Source organism: Ochotona curzoniae, unplaced genomic scaffold, assembly GCF_017591425.1.
Source record: "Ochotona curzoniae isolate NIBS_2020 unplaced genomic scaffold, NIBS_Ocur_1.0 scaffold_3835, whole genome shotgun sequence".
Classification (NCBI taxonomy): Eukaryota; Metazoa; Chordata; class Mammalia; order Lagomorpha; family Ochotonidae; genus Ochotona; species Ochotona curzoniae.
The window spans coordinates 29,914,688-29,933,069 of NW_024467114.1; the positions used below are offsets into that span (position 1 = coordinate 29,914,688).

At 43.7% G+C, this 18,382-nt stretch overlaps 1 protein-coding gene across 1 annotated transcript in view; it reads right to left on the minus strand.

The window, feature by feature from the left end:
- The window catches only part of DNAH11 (dynein axonemal heavy chain 11), a 271,297-nt gene that overhangs the window by 198,757 nt on the left and 54,158 nt on the right, over positions 1 to 18,382 (minus strand). The window contains exons 15-25 of the mRNA XM_040964541.1: positions 15,622 to 15,954; positions 15,161 to 15,415; positions 14,905 to 15,074; positions 14,144 to 14,366; positions 12,284 to 12,400; positions 12,110 to 12,196; positions 6,857 to 7,015; positions 5,710 to 5,793; positions 3,700 to 3,858; positions 1,268 to 1,390; positions 227 to 349 (exon numbers count right to left, since the gene is read on the minus strand). Of these exons, the coding sequence (XP_040820475.1) occupies positions 227 to 349; positions 1,268 to 1,390; positions 3,700 to 3,858; positions 5,710 to 5,793; positions 6,857 to 7,015; positions 12,110 to 12,196; positions 12,284 to 12,400; positions 14,144 to 14,366; positions 14,905 to 15,074; positions 15,161 to 15,415; positions 15,622 to 15,954 (1,833 nt within the window). The remainder of the gene's footprint in view (positions 1 to 226; positions 350 to 1,267; positions 1,391 to 3,699; positions 3,859 to 5,709; positions 5,794 to 6,856; positions 7,016 to 12,109; positions 12,197 to 12,283; positions 12,401 to 14,143; positions 14,367 to 14,904; positions 15,075 to 15,160; positions 15,416 to 15,621; positions 15,955 to 18,382) is intronic.

Below are 18,382 nucleotides of genomic sequence, written 5' to 3' on the forward strand. Positions count from 1 at the left end.
TGTGGCCAACTGGGGAGTGAATCAGTAGATGGAAGATCTCTGTGTCTATGCTACTTTGACTTTCAAAATAAGTGATAAAAAGATGTAAAATGACGGGCTTGGTAATGGCCTGAGTTAATCACTGCACATTATAAATATATATGAAAACATCACAATATAGGCAATATAGGCAATTAATAAAACTAAACAAGGACATTTTAAAATCTAACAAAAACACACATCTTACTTGGTTATGCTCTAGAGTTTCATACAGTTGTTCATCAGACTTCAGCAGTGGGACGCCTGTTCGGTAATGAACTTCGTAAGAAAATTCCATGGTCGCCCACGTCTGGCTGATTTCATTAATAACCTAGTAATCAACAGTGTAAATTCATTCATGGGCATCAGAGTTCAATTCAGATCAATATCTAGCTATTATCCAAATTTTTTTCTTACAGTATCCCAAAATGCAGATCACTACCAAACATAATGGGCCTCAACTTTTTTTTTTTGTAATCTGAAATATTCCTGGTGAAGAAGTTTGGAAGATGAATCCCATCACCTCAAAGGAACAAGCTTCATCCTAGGGCCAACATTCTACTAAATCCTAGTTTTAGTCCATCCCAAAATAGAACGCCTTTACAAGGCACATAAATGAGGATTCCAAAAGTTGAAGATTCTTTACAAAATAGCCAGCATGGGATAATGAGCATCCTGAGCGCGGAATGTGAATGCTCTATCCCTTCCATTAGGTTCTTCACCTCTATCTCCATTTTCTCAACTGTACATCAGTGATAATTACATCACCTTTTCAAGGGATTAAAGTGGGGAAAACAGATAAAGCACCTGCTACAAAGGGTAAAGAGCCAAGGGTCCCCTAGTGACAGGGACATGACATGAGAAGGACACTGCATCCCTCAGTGATCACTGCACAGTGTATTGCCACACACTAGGAGGACTCGGTCACTAGGCAATACTTGTCTGAAGAGACCGTTCTCCACGCAGTCCATGCCCGCCTGCAATGTAGACTCCTCAGATCATGGCATAGGACAGTATAAGGATTTTTTGTTATCATGATCAGCTATGGGGTCAGTCCTCTTGTTGTATACACTCACTGTGTTTGATAGCAATCCCACCTCTTGTCCAAGTCACACAAGCAATAAACAGCTAAGAAGCAACTCAGACATGTGTGTCCACTTTCCCTGCCATGGAAGGATTTCTTTCAGAATAGGCTTCTATGCTTATGACGACACTGGCTATCGAGGAAACACAAGCTCCAGGCCACTACCTTCTCAGTGCCCAGTTCTTTCACTGCTTTGTCCACTATCTTTCGGACATCATCTTCTACTCGATGCAGCTGCAAGGCCAACAGATCCGCCAAAGTCGTCCCTTCACTGATTGTAAATGTGACCTGATTGGGAAAGAATAGAAGCAAAAATGTAGATCCTCCATGTTTTACCCACAGGCTAGACTGCAATACACTCAACAACAGTTCTGAGACCTGTCAAATTCTGAAAGATGTGAACAAAGATTCCCCTTCACCCTCCCAGTTCCCAGGAAGTCACCCACTGGCAGCTGGTGCCAAGATGAAGCCATGCTCATGCTACATTCACTCCTTTCACTGCGTGGCCTCTGCCTGTCAGCACGTTTCTTATCTCCCATGCTCACAAAACCCATTGTTAGAGAATCTCACTGTTCATTTATCACAATTTGGTTGAAATCCCAGGCATCAGGTAGCAGCTCATCCATCTTTTCTTCCTGAAGTGCCCTATTCATTGAACAGAATTCCCACTTGCTCCTGCGACTTAACCTAGTTTTATCATTAATTCAATCGTACTTCCTTGGCAAAAAAAAAAAATGACCTTACTCATAATGTCAATTCATTATTCATTTTCATCATGTGAGAAATAATTCACATTTATTTCCCCCATTCTTGTTTTTACTCTGCCACTACCTGGTCTCAGTTCTCCCTACATTCCCCTAACTCAACTGCAGATCAAAGTTGATTCCTGCTAAGAGTATCTGCTTCTTAAAATCCAGAGCCTTTGCATTCTCTCCTTGTCAGCTAGCACTGCTCAGTGCCATCTGCTCCCCTGCAAGAAGGGTCTACTGGTGTTTTTCCAGGATGTGGGATTTTCACGCTATATACCGAAACCTTAAAAGGTCATAGGAAACAACTATTATTGATAGTCGCTGTCTATCTTCCTACTAACTAGAGCCTTTTTTATTTTGCTTACTAAACTTTTATTTGGTTGGGGTAGAGTGGGGACAATGTCCTGGGCATGAGCCAGCATTGTGGCACAGTGAGATAAGCCACCACATGCAACACTGGCATCCCGTAAGGACACTGGTTGCCAGCCACCTGCTGATGATTCTGGGAGCACAGCTAGAGACAACCCAAATACTTGGACGCCTGCATCCATGTGGGAGACCCAGATGGTGATCCAAGCTCCTGGCTTCAGCCTGGCCCAGTTCTGGTTATGGGACCATTTGAGGAGTGAAGCAGCAGGTGGAAGATCTCTTTCCATCTCTTCGTAATGCTGTCCTTCATATAAGAAAACAAGTGATTTATGGGAAAACCAGATAAGGGCCACCCTAGCTTTGCATCACATTTGATAGAAACATCTTCCTAGAGAAGTCACACATATGGATGTGCAATGGGGCTGCGCTGCTCTACAATCCTGGGATCACCCTAGAAGCTTCCTTGTTCTCACTATCCTACCTAAAGATGTACCCTTTACCCTCTTACAGGAAGGATTGACCGAGATGTTCAAAGGCTAGGCTGGGGAGGAAGTGAAAGGCAGGATGGGGGAGCAGGGCACACCACCTGCCCTGTGTTAGAAACTTCATGAGGTAGGTTTCTCTGAGTGAATTAGTCCAAGTCCATGTGTAAGAGTCAAGAGACAACATGTCTCTAGGGATCATCCATGGAGCGCTTGCAGGTTTTATGTCTGATATTTCATCTCCAATTTCCATGCAGAATATCACCTGGGATTTCACAGCAGGGCCAACTGAGGCCTAAAGGACAGGTCCTTGCCCGAGAGGTCAAAGATTTTAAAGGTTAGTTAGTGGTGCACTGCCCCCACCCCTGGTCCCCTCCTCCATGGAGCCTCTCTGTACAGTGGATCCCACGAACTGTTCAGTTGCCCAGCGAGAAGCTTCTTTTACATATTCTAAACTCTCCAAGGTCACCCAGTCTCAGAAACAAGTGCAGAGCCGGCATGTTTGCTCCTCAGTAGATACACACAGGCAAGAAAACACAGCCTGGAATGCCTGAGACACCTGGGGAACAGTTGGCACCAAAAAGTACAACCATGGACAGAGAGACCATTGTAAAATGAACTGGGAGGAGCCACAAGAACCCCTCTGCCCCTCAAATCAGGGCTATGCCTTCTGATCCTCTCCCCAGCAAAATTCTTTGCAGTCATTCGGTGCCGCATAAACACACCTTCCTATGATGGCACTTGTTCCTTGCAAGATTCCTCTGAGTGCACCAAGATATTTTTTTTTTTTTTTTTACTAATCAAACAGTAAGACTCAAGCTAGAGGGTTAAGTGACTTGCTTCAGGTCACAAAGCTAGCACAGGTCCTTCCCAAGGAACTAGACCTCCTGCACTCGATTAGAGGCCCTTGTACCAAATCCACCCTATCCCAGTTGATGCAAATCAAGTACCCACACTTGATAGCCACGCTGATTCAATTAGTGAGACTAATACTGACCCCCACAGCGTCCATCAGCTGGTGCCAGTGCCGGGCCCTAAGGGCAGGGCTCTGCAACTCTGTGACAGCTCTCAACGAGGTCATTGTGTCCTTCACTGTACTCTCCAGGCCACGGTAAGCCTCCCACACACGGACTTCCTTGTCCAGTGACCAGATTTCCTGAAGAGGAGGAGAAGAAAGTCCAGGTCTACAGATACAGTCATGCGCTTAAAAATACTGCCTCCCCTGGAAGAATCAACAGTTCTCCACTCTTGGATCTGGAGGGAAAGTGAGGACATTGAACCCTGAGGCTGAGGACTGTGTTCCCAGAGAACTGCATTGGGGACTTGTTCATGCACATATTAATTACCCATTGTGTGCAACTCCCTTGGCTACACTGGCTCCTAATCCACAAGATCTAACTGGATATCCCATGAGAAAAAACACGGAGCAGTAAATGTAGGGAAGTAATGGTGTCCACAGGACAGGTGCGATAAGAAGTGTTTTTTTCTAGAAAAATAAAGGAGGCCTCAATATTACCTGGATTATGGAGAACCCTTTGTCTCCCAACATCGACTCAGTCAAATGGCAGCCGGGAAACACAGGCTACCTGTGGGAGTTCATTCCTTGGAATGAACCATTCCATGATTTTAGAATGTGTCCAAGACAACTCTCGGCTTGCTGTCCCGTTGACCCAGAGGACAACATCAGCAACTGGGAACAAGACGACTCGGGGTAAAACAACCCATTGTTAGCAAAGGACAATGTCAACTGTTTACAAAATTAAAAAAAAAAACACAAAAAACAAAGATCTGCAGTTGAGTGGGGTGTTCAGCTCTCACTCTGAACTGAGACAACTGAACGGTTGACTAAACAAGTTGGGAAAAAATGTGAGCTCCTGGCTGTTGCAGCCATTGGGGGAATGAACCAGCAGACGGAAAGCCTGTATTTCTCTTTCTCTGTGTGTTTCCTCTCCCTAAAAAAAAATGGGGAGAAAACATACAGGAGGTACAGTGACTCTGTGTCATCCAAAAGCTAGAGAAACATTTTGGTTAGACTCTCTGGGAATGGAATCATATGGGACAAAGTGTAGAGAACTGTGGATAAGACCTGAGCACAGAGTCAGGGGAACGCATGGTCCACCATGGGAAGAATGCTAAAGGCCCTGCTACTTTTTAATACCCTCTCACTTCTGTACCATTTTGTCTTCACCCAAAGCACCCATCAGAAGGCATATGACCACTAGGACTGGCAAAGCAATAAACTGAGATGCGGCAGCTGCAATGTGGCAGCTATCATTTGTGACACCTGAATGGTGTCTTGGCGTGCCTACCTAGTTTAAGTTCTGGCTATTCCACCTTCGATCCAGCTCCCTGTTGATTTATCCTGTACTTGTGGGAGACTTGGGCAAAGTTCCAGGCTCCAAGCCTCGGCCTGTCCCAGTCCTGGTTATTACAAATATTTGGGGAGTCAAGTGAGCCACTGGATGGAAGGTGGATCTCTCCATCACTTCACTTTTTAAATAAACAAGTAAAATTAAAATAATCATAAACTTATAATACTCTCAGCTGCCGCTTGGGATATCAGAGTTGTCCTTACCAGTAACAAAGACAGTACTAGTCCATGCAATCCCACAAGTGGCAGTCTCTCACTAGCTGCCCCGCAAATCCCCTTCCAGATACAAAATGCTCGTGGTTGCTAAGGGTAAAGACAGCAACCTTCGCCCCTCCCCCTCCCCTTGCTCTTGCTCTTCCTTTCTGATCTGGACACCATAGGAAATTTAGAATAAAAGCTGCTTCCCACAGAGTCAGAAGCCCTTGCAGCTTTTTTGGTTATTATTATTTTTTTAACCAATTCATGCACCAAAAGCAGGCTTGATTAGAAGTCCAACTGGCTGCATGGAGACAAGACTGTTTTGTTGCAAGCAAATAAGGTCCTGTGGCCCAATACACCAGACACGAGGTGATGGAGGATGGAAGGAGGTGGTGCTGGGAGCAATAAATTGTTGAACCAGACAGTTATGGAACTCGCCTTGGCAAACCTTCTGAGCTCTGCCTCCATCTGTTCCACGTTAATCTGTCTCCACTGGGTTTGAGTCCAATTATCGATGCTTCTCTGAAAACACACCAGCAGATAAAAGTGTCAACAACATTTGGTGAAAGCAGGTCTCCACTGCAAAACACATAAACTAATGACACACAGAGAGCCCACTGCCTAACGGAGAGTCACTTCTTCAACTCCTAACCGCACTTGTCAAAGCCCCCAACCACCAAAAGAAAAAGTTGTCAGAACATATCAAGTTCACAGCGAAAACATGATGATACATTAATTTCCAACAGCAATGATAAATCCTATACACACACCATCATTATCGCCCACCCCTGTGTGTTTTGAATAAATTAAGTAGTTTATTAAATCACAGCTCCTTCTAATTCTACATGCAATAATCTTTCACAAGACAGTCTTCATCCATTGTAAACAAAACTCTTCTTAACCATTTCTTGACCCTTTTCAGTGTTTTAATACATGGTTTTTAGCTAGCTTAAGAAAACTATGCATAATACATGTTGTAATACATCTAGTTGTCATACTTATTTTTGGAACTTGACTAATCACAAACTAATTTTTACTAAGTGCATTTATATGTACATTCCTATGTGAGTATATGCAAAAACATAGGTGTACACTTGAGTTTGTATGCATAGGTGTATGTAATAAACATTTACTGTATTTATATTCCATGCATTCCCCCAGAAGCATGGGGATAGTCACCTCCATCTGCAAAGTTTTACAGTGTATTAAAAACAAATAAAGAAGAACCATCCAATAAGAGAAAAACAGAAATTCTGAGCTTCAAGCAGAGAATCAAATGTGTGCATATTTCAACATATTATATAACCCAAATACAGCTTCTTTGCACTTACTTACGGTTTACACCCTTACCTAGATTCCCGTTCCTCTGTGGTCTTTTTACTTTTGTATTAGTTGAACTTGTTACTTGAGTAGAGCCATGAAGTCTTTGCCTATCCTGTAAATTAAAAATGTCATCCCCCCAAATATAAGCTATTACCAATTTTAAAACATACAGCATCCTGTAACGTCAAAAATAAGTTACCTATTTACACAACAAAAAAAAAAAGGAAAGGAAAAAAGTGTGTTTTCCAGGGGTCCCTCTCACCGTCACGTAAATGGTGACGTCCCACAGTGCCTTGAGCAGCTTCATCTCCCGGCGACACTGCTTCAGCTGCTTGCCCTCGGGGAGAGCCACCTCGAAGAGATGGGCGGATTCCTGCATCTGCAGCATTTCTTCTTCTAGAGCCTCCAGCTCTCCATGTGCCTGCAGAGCAACCACGCAACAGCACCCAAATGACCCGGATGGAGGAAGTAGTCCTGCTGCTCTACTCTCCTCGCCATCCCCAACTTGAATGACCCAGAGAGCAGAGCGAGAAACCCGGAGTAGCATGATGAGCACATGGGGGAGACACGGCAACAGGTGCCATCTCATGGCTGCTCTAAACAGGAAGGTAGTCTTGGAATAAAGGCAACATTCCCCTCCTTTTTACTTAGCTAATGCAAAGGCTTCCATTGACCAACAGCTCTGTGACTGCAACCATATGTCCTAATTTCCTATTATATAAAGTATATTAGCACCCTTTTATTTCTGCAAATCAGACCTTTAAAATCCATTATAATTCTTTGACTTAGTTTTACGAATGCTTTATGAAAATATCTTTATATGTTAAAGGATATTCATGTGTGTACATCTCATTCATTTTATGAACTGTAATGATGTTCAATGCCACTCTCAACTTTCTCCATCTTATTATAAATTTAACCATCAAGTCAAGATTTTTATTTAACATTTTTTCTGGTTTTTATATTATTTTCACTACATGTGTGTCACTGAGTGCTGGAAAGTTAAAATATTGTTTTGCAATGTGTCTTCTTTTACACTGCATTCATATTTAGACATCTCAAAGAATATTTCTGAAACATTTATTTTCTATTTGAAAGGGTAAGAGAAAGAAGAGAGAAGGGAGAGAGGGGGAGGGAAAGCGGGCAGGGGAGAAGTGAGGGGAGAGGAGGAGGGGGAGAGGGCAGGATGAGAGAGGAGAGAGAAAGCGAACAGGGAGAAGACAGCAAGGGGCAGAGGAGGGGAGACAGGTAAAGAGAGAGACAATGTCCATCTACTGCTTCATACTCCAAACACCTGCCATTCCCGGGGCTGGACCAGGGCAAAGCCAGGAGCCTGCAATTCCATGTCTGTCATACGAGTGACACGGACCCAGGCGTTTGAATCATCACCCGTGGCTTCCTAGCACCCATCAGCAGGAAGTGGATTGGAAACAGAGTGGCTGCTAGAGCAAGCAACATTTTGATATGGGATGTTGACATCCCAACCAGTAGTGCACATCCCTCGGGATTTTTGAAATACAGATTCAACACAATGAGTATGAAGTTCATTACTGCCGTCTACTCCCTTGTATGTCACTTATCCCCCTCCTAAGGCTCACCTGAGCTTTAGTTCACTACTAGCACTAATGCTAATCTCCTACTATATATTATTTAATGGGATGTTTGGTAATGCTTTCACAAATTAAAATTTTCTTTAAGTATTTTCATCATAGAATTGTCGGATACCTTCATATCATGTCAGTCTTACTGAAGCAAATCATATGATTTCTTCTTCAGCTATCCATGTGATAAATTATATTGGCTGATTCTCTAACAATAAGTCCATTGGATTTCCTGGAATGAATTCAATTTGTTTATAACTTGGTATTAAGTTGTGCCAGCTAGTATGTTTGTACCTGCATGTACATTTAAAAAGCTGATTTGTGCCACTGTAGCCACACAGCAGCCAAATCTTGCACCTGTGGTTCTTGCATACTGCCTATGCACCAGTTCAAGTCCCAGCTGCCCTACTTACAATCCAGCTCACTGCTAAGGGCCTGGGAAAGCAAAAGAGGGGGACACAGAAGCAGCTCCTGGCTCCCAGCTTCAGACTAGCCCAGCTCTGGTTGCTGCAGCCATTTAGGGAGTGAACCAGTAGATTAAAAATCTCTCTCTCTCTCTCTCTCTCTCTCTCTCTCTCTTTCCTGGAGTCTTTCAGGTTAAGAAAAAAACTGATGATTTTATCTCATACTTTAAAATTTTTTTTCAGTGTTCAGCTTTTTAGGTTGCTGAAATTAGATAAATTAGACCTACTTCTTAAATTCTTCAAATGGTTACAGGACTACTCTGGCTTACTATTCCTAGAGATAGTTTTGGCTATTAAAAAAAAAAACTCATCCATTCAGTTTAAGTTTTCAAGTTCCTTGTTAATTGTGTTCTTACACTCCTTTGAATGTCCACACTTCCAGTCATACAATTTCTTCCTTTATTCCCAAGATTCTGCAGTGTTTTTCCTCTCCCTTCTTCATGCAATGATACTTTTCTAAGAATCCAATATGCCTTTGTGGAGCACTCTCCTCTCGAGGTCCGCGGACCGGCACTGGCTGAGGAGAACTGCTGGGTGACCGGTTCATTCCCTATTCAGCACCAGGCTCTTTTCCTGGAAGGCATCATGCATCGTCTTCCATCACAGCAGATGGAACTCACGTTCCCGGCTTTGCCTCATGTCTAACAGATGATCTGGCTTTTCGGTCTGGGTGCTTTCAACTTGTCTTAGCCTGTCCTAGTCCACAATCTCACTGTCTGGGGTCTGACTTCCTAGCTTAGGCTGCTCGGGAGTTAGTGAAGGTGCTGCTTCCATCCACTCATGCTTTAAACCTACAAAACCCTCAGCTGTCTTCTCTCTAGTGCCTAAAGTGTTTGCTCTCTCTTCCGGGGAACACGAGAAAAGACACATGCCATCCTCCGTCTGAGTCTCTTCATCTCTCTGGTATTTTTCCATCTCCTGACACATACACTTCGCTCAGCGTGACTGTTTCACACAGAGCCCGCACGGCACTCACTCTCATTCCCATTTCACTAGCTATCTAACCCATCTGCTGAGTTGCATTTTTTGACAACTACATTTCTCACTTCCACAAGTATCTGGCCAGTGTTCAAATTCAACTAATCATTTCTGATAGTCTCAAAACTGAGAACTTGCTCATTTTTTTTTTCTACCAATAGTACACTGGCTTCCTTCTATCACTGGAGCTGCATATCATTATCTGTGGTTCCTTTCTGTTAGCTCCGATGCATGATGGCACATTTAGTGATTATTCTATTAGGAACTCACATCTGACTCACCTTCACCTCTTAAATGAGTCTCTTTTTTTCTCTTCTAGGGGAGACATGAGTTAATTAACTTGTAAATGACAACCATTTCCATGTCTTGGCCTGGAAACTCCTTCACAAGGGTAGGATAGAACTGAACCACAAACACTCGTGAGAACACGTCCTAAGTTTACAAGTTCTTATAGAATACTCTTTCCCTTTTTAAAAAAGTGGGTTGAGTCTCAGCAAAGCAGGTCGAAAACTCAACACTGCCTACTGCAAGTGGCGGACTTTCTCTCTGGCCACCCTTCACCATGGATGCAATTTTTTAGGAGCATCACTTATTTCCCTGTGAAAAAGGCACTCTCAGAGTTCCAGGCCACAGGACTTCCATTTGTCCCTGCAGGTGCAAAGCCTTCTGGGTTTGCCAATACTTTCCATCCTGCTTTCTCATACTCTATTGTCCCCTGTCCTTTAGAATTTTCTCATGAGCCTAGCAAGAGATGCCGGATGGAACCTCTAGGATTACATCTTTAGCATAGATTTTACACAAGAGACTTTTCCCAAATCTCTACCATATTGCCCCACCCCAAAGCCAGCATTTGTGTCATTTGCTTTTAACTATTTTCCCCATTCCTTTTATGATCTCCATGATCCTTAGGAATACTTCTTTCTTCAGGGTCACTGAACTACATACTTCCTTGGAAGTACTTGGCTAGAAAGAAGAAAAAATGACAGCCCCCTTTCCCGGAAATCTCATTACAAAGATGAAAATCACTATAACACACACCCTCTGTTCCTGAAGGTCAAGGGCTTCTGCCTCCATCATGGCATGCCTTGAGCACCAGGTTCTATCACATCAGTCCAGGACACAAATACACATGGCTTTGGTGGAGTCTAATGAGATAAATACTAGATATGTATGTTGCATAAGACATCAAGATGACCACCTCCGGACAGCGTTATTGCAGCAGCATTCTAAGCAAGCAACCCCTGATCACTCTCTCAGTGACAAGTATAGCATCTCTGACTTGAATATGCAGCTGTACGCTGCAGGAGCACAGCAGCAGCAAAGGAAGGTTCACTCAATCACTGTAGTCATTGTTTACATTCAGTGAGTTGGCAAGTCAAGTGCAAACATTTCTCCTTGCACAATCTGTTCAGACCACCTGCAATTTTGATAAAATCTTAAAAAAAAAACTATTAGCATATTCTAACCCATTCTTCTCAGCTAACATATTAGCTAATATCTGAGCCCAACGAAGAGAAGATCTTATGCTATATACAAAGATGATTTTCTGATTAGAGAAAGTGAGTGTAAAACTCAAGCCCAAATTTGCTGAGAGGTGGGAGTTCCATGGGAGCTCCACGGGCACGCCGCGGGTACTCCCTGGGAGCGCCACGGGAGCACCATGGGAACCCCAGGGAGGAAAGGCTGTTTCTGGTGGGTGAGACGCAGCCAGAGCTGCAGCCTCCGGAGGAGGGTTCCCTGCCTCCAAGCTGCACAGGGGCCTTCGCTCATTTTGACTGCCGGGTGACACCTCTAGAACAAAGGTGCTGCCTTGTGTTTTTTCTGACATAGGCTTTAACACATCCATTCAAATCTCCTCTGAGTCATGCTCATTGCTTTGGATGATTTCCCATGATCTTCATTCTTGTTGTCAACTCAAATAGAGTTATTAAAGACGAGCGAGGATTCTGGGACTCAGCAATATTCCCTTCCAGGGCTAAGGATGCCTTGGCGGCTTTCATGACTACAGGGAAAGCTGTAGTGTCAAAAGATCAATGTGTGTGTGTGTGTGTGTGTGTGTGTGTGTGTGTGTGTGTGTCTTTTTCATTTAGAGTAGCAAAATTTTAGCTTCAGTTCTATCCCTTTTTAATTCTGCAGTCTGCAAATCATTTCATGAGACAAGTCTGGTTCCTGATCTGGAAAATTCTAGTGAGCACTCTACCATAGAGACATTGTAGGACCAGAGAGAAATAACAGTGTAAAAAGTTATTAATACAGATTAAGTGCTCAGAGAAACAAATAAAGGTAAGCAGTAGTTGTGCCTTCACTAGACCAGTACCTTTTCATGATGGGTATGATCTGGGGAGGCATGACTTAAAACACAGTAATACTGGGGGAAGGCAGCTCTCGGTTCCCATTCCTGAAGGCAAACAGCACCATCTTGGTGGTGAGAAGCTATGGCAATGTATGCTAGGTAGTTCAGATTTGGGTTACCTTATCCAGCAATGCGTATGGATTTTCCAGATTAAATCGCAGAGGGGCCAAAAACTTGAATCTCTCTCGGAACTCTGCCTGCTTCCCCTGATTAGGACAGAAAAGAAAGTTAATCTCAAATCTTTTGTAAAACCCTTCTCAATAACACATCTGGACACACAGAAACCAGCTTACATCAAAGAGGGCACATTTTTTCCTGATGAGCGTGACTTCTGCGTTCTGCAGAGGTGAAACTTCGTGTCTGACGCTTGCTGCAATCTTTTTGGTAATTTCCCATCTTTCAGGCAATTCCTGAGAAAAACAAAGGTGCAAATAAATGCAAAATGATCCCACTTCTGAAAATAAATCAATCCTAGAGGTTTCAAAACAAATCCACTTCCTTGATATTAACCCCTGACATGTTTTCAGTCTTATATATAAGTTGATCAACAACCAAGACGGAAGGGACTCAAGGGCTTAGAGGCAGGGTTGTGACAGAAACTGGCCCACTAGATCTATTCTAGAATAATATTTTGCAAGCAAATGTTCAAAATGTACAAATGTTCAAAATGAATAGATATCCTCTCAAAAACAAATTTTCGGATGTTCTTGCTGTGATGGAAATGAAATCAGAGTGCAAAGATAAAATCCATCAGTCTGCTACTCTACTTTCCCCTAGTCCCCCCAAGCTGTGTGGGCCCCCTTTCCAACTGAGTGTGAGCTCTGAGGCTTAGATTATTTCAGAGGATGACTGATTTTGAACAAGAAAACAGGCAAAGAGAAGGAAAGGGTAATTCCTGCTGGATACAAGCAAAACAGTAATCAAGAGTTCAGGTACCAAATCAACTCTCCCTTCCTGCAACGCAAATAGTCCAAGTAAGTTACTTTCCTTGAAGAACCATGATGTATAATTGCTACTGAAAAGCATTCCTTGTGTCCAGGTTAACAAAGCATTGTTTCTCTGGATGTCTCCCGGGATACTGTAATTGTTTTGTAACGGGTCTCCACTTGTGCAGCTCAAGCACAGCCATCGAAGGTTCCAAGGACTACTTTATCTCCCTCAATAAATATTGGATGATTGAATCAGTAACTGTCAGTGATGAACGGTGCACTGGACTCTGCATAAGCAGTTGTTGTGTGGTCAGAAGGGTGTTACAAACACAAAGCACATGCTTTAAGCTGTCCCATAACCTACTAGGAGAGCATACACAGTAGCCAGTCTAGGTTACGAAATGCACTAACTTCATCAGGAGCACTCTGTAGTGGAATGAAAACAGACACCATGGCATCATGGCAAGAATAACAGACCAACTCATGAACAAAGGACCTCGGTTCTAACCTCCCAACCCTTTCCTGGTACACTTCCTCTCATCAGAATTCTGTGTCCTCATCCACAAAGCTCACTTTGCTTTTTAATTTAACATGGAAGGTTTTTCTGAGGCCATGGCTGATAAGTATGAGAAGAAGTCATGTCATGAGACTTGGGCCCTTCTACCCTTGTTAAAGACAGTAGACCTGCTTTATAGGTGGGGACACCAAACAAATTTCTACTTTATCAAAAAAAAATTTTTTTCCTTGGAAAGAAAATGATCCAAAGATCTCCAAGATCTAAGAGATAAGATTCACTCGAGGAGGAGGCAATGTTGAGGCCCAAAGCAAATGACTAGGTTTTAGCGGGCAGAGGCTAGATTAAGACGCGAGAGGGGCTAAAACACAAGTCTCTTGGTGAAGCTAAATGATCTCTAGGAATGAAGGGGCCATCAGGAAGGGTTCTGAGCAGGGAAGACTGTAAGACTTGTAAGGAAAGAGTGTGGGGACTTATCCTATGTGCATGCAATGGAAAAACTTGAGACAGCAACCTAGAAGCTCTCTACAATCTAACTAATACAGTGGACATGGGGGAAGTATTGCCTCATGAGATACCAAGAGTTGAGTGTTAACTGGCATTACTATTTGTAAAGTTCAAGTTCAGGTTCCTTACCTGTCACAAGGATAAGGGCACGCTCAGAGGGCACAGAAAGTCTTGAGTTGTGATGAGTTCATCTGCACACTCACCTCCAGCTGAATATAGACCTGCTCTGGCATCCTCTGGCCATAGCTTTCCAGGAGTACGATGGTTTCTTTCAGGGGCTCAAAGAGCTCATCAGTAGCTGTCTGGCGGCTTCTGACAGCCAGAAGGTGCCCCAGAATGTCAACCAGACCATCATGATCGCCTTTGCTTAATTCTCGCTGAAGTCCTGCATCCGTCTCCTTTATAAATGCTTGCAGCTCATTCAGACTATTAAATACATACACACATTCAGATGTACACGATTAGAACACAAGTAAGTTTAGCTCATGAAAACATTATGGGGGGGGCAGTGTTGTGGCACAGTGAGTTACACTGCTGCCTGCAATGTCAGTATCCCACATGGAATTGCTAAGTAGAGTTCTGTCTACTCCACTCCCTGTCCAGTTTCCTGCCAATGCATCTGGGAAGGCAGCAGAGGACAACCCAGCGACCCAGGCCATTGCAATCATTTGGGGAATAAACCAATAAATGGAATATCGAACAACCTATCTCTCCCTCACTCTCTAAGTCTCTGCGTGTTCCATTTCTCTATATCACTGTCTTTTGATTGATTACTCTTTACAAAATAAAACATTTTGCAGTATAAAACTTCTAGAAGAATCCTATTTTCACTCTGTATCTAAAGAAACATTATTTATTATCTCTGTTTTGAAGCTGGTAGGATTTATGCTCTTACATTAATATGTCAGTTAGAAGCAAGTCAGTGTTAAAAATGACGATTGAACATACTCAAGTGCAAGGCTACCTGTCAACAACAAATCTTAGGAGATGCTCCTGGAACATCCAGCTCCATTTCTTGATCACGTTCAGCAAGCTGATTTTGAAAGGCTTCATGTCCACCTTGAACCAACTGTTGAACACCCTGAAGTCATCGAACTTGCTCATCTGAGCATACAAGCTCTCATAGATGTCGATCTGTAGGACAGAAGGGAAAAAGAGAGAACTGCAACAGCCCAACGAAGAGTCCACTAACCCCCTCCAATGCTGCATGGATTTCTGACCTGTTCTTTGAACTGTTCAAGCGTGGGAGGCTGTTCAGGGATTTCCTCATTTGCATGAGCATCCATTTCCTCAGGTGACAGTGTGTGGCCATACAAGAGAAAATGCTTCATGAACTCAGCTCTGTCATCCACCCAGAGGTAGGCGTAGGTCTCCAGGCTGTTGCGATACTCCACGACTTTGCTCATGACATGTGCCACTCTGTTCAGGATCTCTTGCCTGGCCTCAGCCAGGCCTAACATGCTGTCCATATCACTCTAAATGAGAGAGCAGAACCAAGCACTCATACAGAAACAAACGTCCTTTACCAGTGGTGTATCAGCCAGCCATTCCCCAACCAATTCTTTAAAAGCAGGGTAGCCAACCACATTAAAATTGTCTTTTCCAACTTCTCCTCCTCCATCCCATTATCTCTCCATCACTTAGTAAGAAATATCTAATAAACTTTTTGCTAAGAAAGTACCTGATAATTCTCTATGTCCAGGTGTGTTGCTACTCGCTGCATCTGGGCGGACATTCGAAAACTCCCACACAGCATTTCCTCCACCAAGTCATAGAAGCCGTCCGCAGCCTCTCTCTCTAAAGAAGGCTTAAACACAATCTCTGGGGGAATGAGAAGCATTTGTGCTTGGAAAAACGGTGCTGCCTTCAACTGCTCCTCCGTGTTCATCAGGAAGAAGTCCAGGTCATGCATGATGGCCTGATAAAAGCCCTCCACCACAAGGTCATCAATGAACTCCACATAAATTTTCCAGGTGTCCAGGGAAGAATCGGCTCTGAAGAGTTGCTTGTTTTCCTAGAAACAGACAAGCATGGAGAGATGAAACCAACAAGGAGTGTAAAAAATGACAGCTCTCCGAGTTGATGATCCATCTGAGACAGGACTGCAATACTGTAGCACTAGCATGGAAACATTGCAAATGAAGTGCAAAACCTTATGGTGGCTGACAAAGGTCTTGGCAGAATTTCTTAACTTGGAGGCTAGACAGGAAACACATTCAAAAGGCATTCCTTAAAGGGAAAATCAGGATGAAGATTGCCATCTGCCAAAACAGGCACCTATTCTCACTGGGTTCTAGAAACAGACATTGGGCCTGAGACCTAATTCTTGCCCGGCTCCTAATTCTCAGGGAGACAATACATTTTACCTCCAGGGTCCTTATCTAGAAACCATTGGTTCTATATGTCATTAGGTCAGGGAAGTGTGATGTATCACATGCCATTCTTACCGTGCTTCTGCTAACGGGTACTGAATAGGGCATAGCCCAGTTGTTTCTAAGCTTTAGTCAAATACAAAGACTTGTTTTACATTCACTACCTAAGGGCAGTCCATGGAACAGTTCCCCCTTAGAGGGTATTCCTAGACCCCCGTCTAAGTCCCCTTTGTGCTTTTACAGTGTAAGCTTCTCCAGGGAGGGGGCATTGCAGGGGGATGTATTTGCCAGTCACACATCTGACAAGAGATTAATAGTGAAAACATGGAAAAGAACTCAACAACAAGCAAACCCAACTACCCAACTTAAAAATGGGCAACAGGTCTGAATGGGCACTTCTCAAAACAGTTAACACATATATGAAAAACAACAAAAAGAAACACCCAGCATTACTAATCATTGGGCAGATACACATTAAAACTACACCTGTTGCCAAAGGCCATTACCAAAAATAAGAAAAATAATGCATGCCAGCAAGAAGGTGCAAAAAAGGTACCTAAGTTACTATGGAAAGCAGTATGGAGGCTCAGACAACTGAGTACTCGCAAGGACATCATGTGGTCCAGCAATCCCATGACTGGGTAAAGAAGCAAAGCGTTTGTCTAACAGACTTCTGTCTCCTGTACTCCTATGCTCAATGCACAATGGGCAAGATACAGAAGTAATTTAAGCACTAACAAGAGATAACTAAACATCGGAATATGTACACAGCAGAAGACGACACTGTCATTTCTGACAAGAAGGACAGAAAGACAAATACTGCACAACCTCATTCCCATGTGGAATCTGAAAAAGATTGAAGTCTTAGACATGGAGAACAGAGTCGTTGTTACCAAGAGCTGGAGAGAAGCAGGGAGGGAGGAGGTTGGGAGATGCAGCCAAAGAAAACCAGATCCTCAGATGAGAGATCCATCGCACTGCATGGTGACCAACACTGCTCGCAATCTGTCACATTCCTGATACACCACAGAGTAGATTTTAAGAGCCGAACTACCAACACGACAGCCACAGGAGATAACACACATGTGGCATCAGCTTCACTTGTCCACTGCATGTATTTTCAAACTCCAAGTAATATCTATACAGTGTGTCTCAATTTTAACACCTCTAATACACAAGCAAGTTGAGCTGTGTCTGCTATCACATCTCCCACGAGCGAGGAAACACAGCAGCCAGGTGAGTGGAGTAGAGTGGAGCCAGGGACAGGGATGTGACTAGGGAGTTCTCTGGGTCGAGACAGGCCTTGAGCCACACAGGGGAAAAGGCCACTGGGCAACAAGGCTGGTTCACAGGAGAAGATCCAGATGGGAAAGGCTGCCGGGGCCACCCAGCACACAGTGTAGTGGGCCCAGGCAGGAGCTGTGGCCTTGCAGGGTAGAGCCCTCTCTGCTTTCTTTACTTACGAAAAGCATGTGGTTCATATGCAAGAATCAGGACTGCAAAGGCTGGGCTAGCTTTTCAGACAGCAGGGCAGAGAGAGAATTTTAGGGGTTCATCTTGGCCCTTGAACAAGCATGAGAATTGTTATCTGTGGGGATGCTGTGCCGTTCACTCAGCTGCAGCTATCCACAACTGTGCGGTCTGCAAAACCAGCATCCCTGCGGCTGCAAGAGTATACAACCCGAGACACCGTCCATAACATCCCCCTCTCCTTTCTAGGCACTGGGATTAAAGAGTATACAGCTCAGAGTTGGAAAAAATAATCTCATCTTGCTCAGTCTCCCTTTAAAGTTAGAGAAACAAAGACCTACAACACTTTGACCATCCATCACTCTGGCAGGAAGTCTGCAGCTTTGTAAGAAGCAGAAACCAGACCTCGGGACACCCCAGGCAGGGCCCTTTGTCACACGGCATCCTTGTTCATTCATAACAAGTGCTATGGTGTCAAAAAATGAGTGTAGGAAGAGAAACCGTGAAAGAGCTGCATCTGGGCCCAACACTGTGGCACAGCCAACTAATCTCCCCACAGTGTTGGCAGCCCGTTTGACTTGTGTTGCAACTGCTCCACTT